Source organism: Manacus candei, unplaced genomic scaffold (assembly GCF_025592945.1).
Source record: "Manacus candei isolate 608988 ecotype Guabito, Panama unplaced genomic scaffold, ASM2559294v1 h1tg000109l, whole genome shotgun sequence".
Classification (NCBI taxonomy): Eukaryota; Metazoa; Chordata; class Aves; order Passeriformes; family Pipridae; genus Manacus; species Manacus candei.
This window is the reverse complement of record NW_026138157.1, coordinates 1,246,841-1,255,422: the sequence shown is the minus strand read 5'-3', so window position 1 is coordinate 1,255,422 and position 8,582 is coordinate 1,246,841. Positions and strand designations below refer to the sequence as shown.

Genomic DNA, 8,582 nt, shown 5'->3' with positions numbered 1-8,582 from the left:
CCCTGCACCCTGAAAGCCGGATGTACAGGAAAAACACAACTTATTCAGAAGTTTAATTGCTTTAAATCATTTGTGACATAGTTACAGTGATGTCAAGCATTCGGTCACTGCCCTCCAGGCAGCCGGTCGCCTCCCCGGCAGGGAGGGCAGCCCTGAGGGGCAGCCGAGGACGGCGAAGTCTCTCGGCACACGGGGCAGTGCGGTGGGGCTAGAGGGGGCTCGGGGCCGCCTAGGAGCCCCCTCAGTCCTTCAGAGTCCCCTCAGCCTCTCGGAGCCCCCTCACAACGTCCACAGCCCCTCGGAGGCCCCGCAGAAACCCCCACGCCGCCCTGACCCTTCAGCCGCGGCCCCTCCACACTGACTCAGCCTACGCAGCTCCCGCCCCCCCCACCCGTCCAGCGCTCTCTCGCGAGACTCGGTCGCTGTAGACGCGATGTCCTTTGGGGCACTGGCAGGGGGGAGGGCGAAGGGGGCGGGAGGTGAAGCCAGGGCTGCCTTGATTGATGGCAGTCTTCGCCAATAGACGGTGGGAGCGGCGAGGTCCCGGCCAATAGCTCCGCTCCGAGGAGAGCGGGGAGCCAATGGTGGCGTCGGTGGGCGGGGCGCGCCGCTGGCTGATTGATCCCAGCTCTGGCGTTGTTCAGTCGGAGCGAGAACATTCTAGAGGTGAGTACGGGGCAGCCATTGCCGGGTCCCGTCCGCCGCCCCCTCCTGCCTCGGCTGCGCGCCGCCGCCGCCTCTCCCTCCCCCCTTTCCCTCTTCTCCCCCCTCCTCCTCCTCCCTCTCCCTCACAGGTGCCGCCGCTAATGATGCCCCTGATTGTGTCTTGCCCGCAGATTGCCCGGCGCCGCTCTCCCTGCTGATACCGCCAGCCCCAGGACGCCGGGACCCGGAGGCTGCGGCGTCCGCCTCCGCTTCCCTCTCCGCCTGGATATAAGCGCCCCCTCGGCCCTGTTCTCCTTGCACAATCGGCTTCGTCGCAGCCCGGGGCGAGCAGCGTTGGGTTTATGTCTTTATTGGACGAAAACGGTTAGTGTTAGTACTGGGGCAGGGCGGGCGAGGGCAGCGGGGTGAGGCTATGGGGAGCGGTTTGGGCTAGGCTGGGGCTTCGGCTTGTCGGTAAACGGCGGATAATGGGGAGAGGCTTTTGTGTAACGAAGTGTCCGGGACCTTGAGGAGAGGGGGGAGAGAAGCGACGGCGGGAGGGGAACAATTGAAAAAACAGAAAAAAACAAACTAAAACCGCTAGAGCTTCACTTGCCGGGTTTTTTGTTCGTTTGTTGGTTGGTTGGTTTTTCTTTTTGGTGAGGCTTCTTTGGGGTTTGTTTGTTTGCTTTTTTTCCCCCCCTTAGTTATTTATTTATTTTCGTGCCGCCGCCATGCGACGAGACAAGATGGCGGCGGCGGGGCCGCGCCTCCCGCGCTGTGGGGAGGGGGGGGGCGGTGGCGCAGCTCCCGCGCGCCGCGGGGGGGGGCGCTCGGCCCCCGCCCCCGGGGGGACACTCGGGGGGCGGCCCGGGGGGGGGGGTGTCCGTGTGATGGGCGCATGCGCGGCTGGGGGTGCTCCCCCCCCGCAATCTCTCGCAGCGCTGACTCAGTGCTTTAATTGCTGCATTTATGACTCATCACGAGCGGGGCGGGGACGCGGCGCTGTGCGGCAGGGAGTGGGTCTCGCCTTCCCGCTCTTTCCTCTGTGCAAGGCGTATGGGGGGAGGTGGTGCTTGGGATGAGGTGTCCTAAGGACCAGGAGAGGGAGCTTCAGCCTGCGGCAGACAAAAGCGGTAATCTGGAAGGAGGGGAAGCGCCGCGCTCGTTCTGGGTGCTCGGTCACCGATATAGCCACTGCCGCAAACGCGTGGTCAGGCTGCGCGGTGGTTCTTTTTAGATATCCCTGGGGAAGGAAACCTCGTGTTCGAAACAGAGTCCGCGGTGTACTTTTTGCTGAGGAAGGGTAAAACTGCGTCTGTGCTAATGTAGAACACAAGGCTTATACAAGTCTTAACTGCTTCTGTGTAAAGAATTTGTAAACCTGACCAGAGGGACTCGGATCATGTTGCATCATAGATGTGCTCTTACGTGTAAATACTAAGAAGGTTACTTTAATGTGTCAGCGCTTCTGCCATTAATGATAACATGATGACGTGTCAGAGTGGCCATGCTCTGTAGTCAGGGTTGCCTGTGTAGTCAGCCAATTGTGGCTTAAGTACTCTTAGATCTGATTATAGAGGCACACGTTAATTTAAATATGTAAATACTGCTGAAGGCAACATTAATAATAGGATTCATCCTCCTTCCCCTTCCTCCCCCTCCCCTTCCCACAAGAAAAAAAATCATCTGGAAAAGCTGCTGCACTGCTCTGTACCTCTGCATTGCTAGGCTTTCTACAGTGAAGCAACTTCTGTCAGACTTTATCAGGCTTATTGTTAAGTCAGAACTCAACAGAAGCTGCTATGAGAATCCATAAGTGAGAGGGAGAATTACGTAATTTTCAACTCTTTTCCACTCCGATCCAAAAACTGGTAAGCCATGTAAAAACTACGTTGGGCTACAGATTGCTGCTGCTTCACCTTACTGATATTTCTCAACATTGTGATAGACTTCTGTTTTTGTGATGGGTTCATGCTATGCTGTGGAATTTGAGTCTGACTTCCAGATATTTCTCCTGATTTCCTGTGCCCTGCCACATGACCCTTACGGTGCAAGATTCATGGGTCTCCATAATAAAACAAGAAGTGTGCCCTTGCTTACTGATTCCAGAACTCCTGCAGGAGTTAATTGTACAGAAAATAGTCTTAAGCTGTTCATTAGTTTTTGGATAGTAAGAGAGGGTGGAAAGCTTCGTAGGTATAGTTAAGGATAAATTCCTTAGCAGTACAATCCAATGTTGCTATTTTCAGTTCCATAGGTTGAAGAAAATTATAGCACAAAGAACATACTTTTTTTTTTTTTTACCCTATATTTCACCCTAAATATAATCCCTTGCATAGCTTTGTAGCAAGAGCGGATTGATATGTTTTAAGCTAAAATGAATTTTTTGTTCTGTTTCTTAATACTTGCAGAGCTGTTGCGCAGCCACTGGTACCTGTATTGGGGAAACATAGCATACAAGCAAGAACCTTACAGCCTCAGTGGCGAAAATTTTTTCATGTCAGAGACCGAGAACTCTTGCAGTCGTTTATGTCATCCCGTCTTCTCCAGACAGAAGATACCAAAAAACTGCAATCAAAGATCTCTTCATCTTATTGATAAAGCTACTAATAAGGCAAAATGTCTGTCAACGTCAACCGCAGTGTTTCAGATCAGTTCTATCGCTACAAAATGCCCCGTCTGATTGCCAAGGTAACTTCCTAAGCAGTAGTGGGAAGCACTCCACTTGGTCTCCCAAGAGGAGAAAGAGGTGTGAGAATATGGTAATACTTGGCCACTCAAAAGGTGGGGACAGTGTCTGCTTATTTCTGTCCAGACTAAGGAGCTGCAGTTCTCAGCAGAATTCTGGTGTAGTTAAATGGGGAATACAGACCGGGTTTGACTGTTGCAGTCACTTGACTTGGAATACTATTTGTTTTCTTTAGGTGGAGGGCAAAGGAAATGGAATAAAGACGGTTATAGTCAACATGGTTGACGTTGCAAAGGCGCTTAATCGGCCTCCAACGTGTAAGTAGTGTGGAGTGACACAGCATTTTTAATGCTTTTGTGTTTGAAGTGGTAGTGTTAATAGCTAATAAAGCATTAATACCATTCTTTAAAGATTGGTAGGAAAGAAACGTGATTATCTCAGGATGAAATAATGAACAGAAAGAAGCAATAGCGTATTTACTGGCTGTTTAAAAATCACATTGAAGATACAAGGGAGGTGGTGTTTCCTGTGCTTTCTCTACAGATCCTACCAAATTTTTTGGTTGTGAGCTGGGAGCACAGACCCAGTTTGATGTTAAGAATGACCGTTACATTGTCAATGGATCTCATGAGGCGAATAAGCTGCAAGACATGTTGGATGGATTCATTAAAAAATTTGTTCTCTGTCCTGAGTGTGAGAATCCTGAAACTGATCTGGTGAGTGCTCTCTTGTCTGTATTAATGGTGACACTATGGAAACACTTCATTACATGTTTGTGCAAGTGGTGCAAAGTTTAAAGCTGACTTGAATATGAAAAGAAAACCCAGTACACATGCTTACACTCTTTGGGAAAGTTTTTTAAATCTATAACAGTTAAAAACTGCTGAGCTAAATTGCTATTACTTAACTTCCTCTGCGTTAATCCTGTGGAGATGATAATGTAAAAGTCAGGTTTAGGCTTTAATGCGTAATTGTTTTGTAAATGAAATGTTAACTGAAGATTGTTCTCTCTTGCAGCATGTCAATCCTAAGAAACAAACTATAGGTAACTCTTGCAAAGCCTGTGGCTATCGAGGCATGCTTGACACAAACCATAAACTCTGCACGTTCATTCTCAAAAACCCACCTGGTAAGTGCCTTTCCTTACTTGCTGAGAGTAAAGAGAACTTGTGTATGAATGCTGTTAATGAAAAAGAAAAATAATTAGCTCACAGCTAGTTGAAGTGTAAAAAGGCTCCAGCCTACTCCTAGAGTATGTTTGGGGGTCAGGATGGAGGAGCTGTGCTCTGTCTTTTTCCTCATCGTACTGTGTCCTCCCAGGTAGAACTATTTGTGAAGAGCTGGATTTACCCGTGCAGGACAGCTTAGGAGGAGGAAAGGTAGTTAGCAGTAGCTCCTGGCAGTTCCTTAAAATCAGTGTGAAGTAAAAGAGTAGGAAGTAAAAAGAGTAATGTTCTGTGCAAGCAACACTCTGTAGTAAGCATCTGGTTGCCTGCTGCAATTTAAGCTTGCAAGAATAGAAAAGTCTAACCTATTCCAGGGGTCTCTGCTTTGTGAGGTCACCTGTTATATAGACTTGGACAATGTTGGTGAGAAATAAGACCATGACTGGAACCAGGTTTTTCCCTGCCAGACGTACATCTGCCCTGAGTGTATTTGGGGATTGGTACTACACATAACTTGCTGCTAATGAAAGCATCCAGACCCACATAGGGATTTGGCAGAGGTGCAGGGATTTTGTAGCCTGCTCTAGTTCATAGAACAAACATTAAAATTCACTTGCAGAAAGTGGTGACACTGGTACAGGAAAGAAAGAAAAGGAGAAGAAGAACAGAAAAGGCAAGGACAAAGAGAATGGTTCTGTGTCCAGCAATGAGACACTTCCACCCCCACCACCAGAGGAGATTACTCCTCCACAGGTTGTGGTAAGTAGAAGGGAAAGTGGGGAGATAAGGGTGTGGTGTCTTGTTCTCATTTAAAACTTAAAAATCACTGGCATTCCCTGCTGGTCAACATTGCACCAAAAGCTCTTACTGTCTCCAAAACTTAAATGTTGGAATATATATAGAGAGAGGTAAAACTGCACTTGAAGTAACCTTACAGAGGGTTATAAACTAATGTCTAGCTTCTAGTTTCCATTACTTCTTTCCCTTTTTCTGTGGTCTTTGACTTGCAAATTGTACTGTAAACCTTTCTTTAGGTTTGTAAAAATGCTCTCAAGTTGGTATCATTTCTACCCTTGCCTATTACTAAACCTGCAGTAAAACTAAATCTCTTGTTTTGCTTTTGTGTTTTAGGAGGAGGAGGATGATGATGACTGGGGTGAGGACACAACAGAAGAAGCCCAGAGGCGTAGAATGGATGAAATCAGTGACCATGCAAAGAACCTCACGCTTAGTGAAGACTTGGAAAGAACCGTGGAGGAGAGAGTCAACATACTGTTTGATTTTGTGAAGGTAACTATTCTCTGGTTGTTTCCTTTAGTGGTGTAAAGTGTTTGTAAGGAAACTAAAAGCAACATCTCTAAGCTTCTGTCAAAACACTGTTTCTGCCAGCAGTGGGAAGGGAAGGGTGCAAAGAGTGTTGGCCCAGACCTCAAGTGGCATTAAAATGTTTCTCTCTGTATTCGTTTCCCTGTAGAAAAAGAAGGAAGAAGGTGTCATTGATACTTCAGACAAAGACATTGTAGCAGAAGCAGAGAGACTGGATGTGAAGGCCATGGGCCCGCTAGTTCTCACTGAAGTCCTTTTTGACGAAAAGATTCGTGAACAAATAAGAAAATACAGACGTCACTTCCTTCGTGTAAGCAATTCCTTCTTCTGCACTCACTGTTCTGAGTGTTTTATAGCAATAGCTTGGTACTGTGAGGAAGAAGACTTACTGTAGTGTTTTGCTTTTAAACTGCTCCTTACCTAGGGAGAACTGCTGGGAAGGGATAGTATGAATTGCTGTAAACCTTGTAATTCAAGGTTCAAAGAATTCAAAAAGCTAATTGAATCCCTTTTGCATTTATCACAACTCTAGTTCTGCCACAACAACAAGAAAGCCCAGAGGTACCTTCTCCATGGCTTTGAGTGTGTGGTAGCCATGCATCAGTCTCAGCTTATTTCGAAAATACCACATATTTTGAAGGAAATGTATGATGCAGATCTTCTGGAAGAAGAAGTCATCCTTAGCTGGGCAGAAAAGGTAAAGGGTAGTGTTTTATGTACCTGAATGTAGTCTATTGCATCTGGCTCCTGTGTTCTGGTGTGATAGCTTGTGCTGAGAGAAACCTTTCCAAAAACGGGCTGTTCAAGGCAGTGAGTCAGTTTGGAGGTCCAGGTTGGGTTCTTGCTGTGTTTGGGTGTGATCTGGTGTAAACTCTTCAGCGTTCAACCAAAGTCTGTGTCTTTCAGGCCTCAAAGAAATACGTTTCAAAGGAGCTTGCCAAAGAAATCCGTGTCAAAGCAGAACCATTTATTAAATGGCTAAAGGAAGCTGAAGAAGAATCTTCCGGTAATGAAGAAGAGGATGAAGATGAAAATATAGAGGTAGGAAAGGCTGGTTCATTGTCAGCTCCAAGGCTGCATTGTTTAAGTCTTGTAACCTTTTCCTGGTGCAATTTGAAATGGCTTCCTTGGTGTATTACTGTGCCCGTTGGGAACTGGAGGAACACTCCATTCCTAGGGCTTGGTCAGAGCGTTCTTGCTACGCTACACTAAGTGTAAGAGCATTTGGATAGCCCAAGACTGTCACTCTGGAATGGTACAGTCTCTGGCACAGTAGCAGCTCATGTAGTAGAAGGTTGACGGGGGGTATCATGCAAAAAACTGCATGTTCTGAATGAGTTAGTGGGGGGATGTTTGTTAAAGCAGCTGATGAAAGAATAACTGACCATTTTCCTCACAGTTTAGGCCTAGATAAAGTCTGTTAGTTACACTCCAGGTGGCTGTGGCTGGAACAAGTTTTGCATGTGGATGATTTGGTTATTTTCCTGCCAGTACTGTACACTTCTCTTCTTGGGTATGAGATCCTGCTTCCTGCAGATGCACATGCACAGCTCTGCCTTACAAAGCAGCTTGTTAAGTGGGTCATGGCCGTGGACAGGAGGGTGGTTGGTGGGTGGGTGTTACAGTTAGTCCAGTGCTTAGTGTCAGTCGGTGCTGTAGTAAAAGCAAGTGTCTTGTCTCCACAGGTGGTGTACTCTTCAACTGCCAGTGTACCTAAAGTTGAAACTGTGAAGCCTGCAAACAATAAAGATGACGATATTGATATTGATGCCATTTAAAGTGATGCAACATAGCTTCCAGCATAGTAATGCAAACTTCTCTGCGTTTTCTGCCAGAAGTGTGATTTGTATGTGCACAAACTGAAATGGCTTAACATCCTGCTACTCTTTGTACTCTAAAATGTATCTTTTTACTGTGACTGGTCTTGTGTAACTAAGCCTAATACCAAGGAGTCAGCACGTCAGTGAACTGATCTAGTTTGCAACTGGCATGTTCTATTTTGTTTTTCTAACTTGTGTTGGACACATACTTGGAGCACATTTATACAGTTGTGGAAATAAAGGATTTGGTTTTGGTCAATCTTCATTTGTGACTCAACCCCCTTATTGCTTTTCCAAGTAAGTATTTACACAGCTCATTGAAATCTGCGAAGTTGAAGACTCTTGAATGAGACAGGAAAAAAAGCCTTAGCCTGGAGGCTGTTCCAGCACTGGAGATTTGAAACCTAAGCAAGAAGCAGGTGTTGAGTAATCTACAGTGTGTGGCTGCCAGCTTCTTAAAACAGAAGTCAGCTGTCTGCATTCTGATCCTTGCCTGCTTTTTCCTTAAAAAATATTTCCACTGGTGTTCACTGCAGAAGTTGGGTTTTGGTTTGGTAGGGTTTTTTCCTTCCCTGGAGTTTTCAGCAGCTCCAACTACAGGACTAGAGCTGTGGAGCTGGTACTGCTGGGGTTGGTGTCAGGGTCACTGCGGCACAGACATGTCCTGCTCTAGCGTGATTTGGGGAGGGGGTGAGATCTGGTGCCTTGGGTGCAGGAGTCCCCAAAGCTGACCTGCTTATCTCTGGAAGTGAGTGTCCTGAAGGCCAATGTTGAGGAATCAGATTCTTCGAGAAACAGGACAGAGAGAAACCTGGTCCACTGAAATCAGGAAACAAGTGTGACATGGTTTGTGACAGGTTTGGGCCTAAGAGTAAATCGGGGCAAGGTTTGTGTTGCCATTCACAGCTGTCTGCTCTGGAAAATCAGGAGTGG

At 46.9% G+C, this 8,582-nt stretch overlaps 1 protein-coding gene and 1 non-coding gene across 3 annotated transcripts; both read left to right on the top strand.

Moving 5' to 3' along the window:
- Positions 1–469: 469 nt before the first annotated feature.
- Positions 470–7,914, top strand: EIF5 (eukaryotic translation initiation factor 5). 2 transcript variants are annotated; one of them, XM_051769529.1, is made up of 12 exons: positions 470–666; positions 837–1,029; positions 3,060–3,339; positions 3,573–3,654; positions 3,881–4,053; positions 4,355–4,466; positions 5,123–5,262; positions 5,635–5,793; positions 5,978–6,139; positions 6,362–6,526; positions 6,736–6,870; positions 7,515–7,914. In XM_051769529.1, exons 3-12 carry the CDS (start codon positions 3,268–3,270, stop codon positions 7,605–7,607), a joined length of 1,293 nt encoding a protein of 430 aa, XP_051625489.1. In that variant the 5' UTR covers positions 470–666; positions 837–1,029; positions 3,060–3,267; the 3' UTR covers positions 7,608–7,914. The 2 variants fall into 2 exon arrangements, with proteins under 2 accessions (XP_051625489.1, XP_051625490.1); XM_051769530.1 differs by lacking the exon at positions 470–666 and adding an exon at positions 2,323–2,519 and having other exon boundaries at positions 681–1,029.
- LOC127461629 (small nucleolar RNA SNORA28) lies at positions 4,799–4,922 on the top strand. Its single transcript, XR_007900189.1, has one exon. It is a non-coding gene; the product is annotated as a small nucleolar RNA SNORA28 (small nucleolar RNA).
- Positions 7,915–8,582: the final 668 nt, after the last annotated feature.

What these genes read in the sequence shown, in the direction of transcription:
- EIF5 (XM_051769529.1), top strand. Translation starts at nt 3,268, where the DNA reads ATGTCTGTCAACGTCAACCGCAGTGTTTCAGATCAGTTCTATCGCTAC. An exon ending in AGAATCCTGAAACTGATCTG is followed by an intron (nt 4,054 to 4,354) that starts GTGAGTGCTCTC and finishes TCTCTCTTGCAG; the next exon opens with CATGTCAATCCTAAGAAACA. An exon ending in TACTGTTTGATTTTGTGAAG is followed by an intron (nt 5,794 to 5,977) that starts GTAACTATTCTC and finishes GTTTCCCTGTAG; the next exon opens with AAAAAGAAGGAAGAAGGTGT.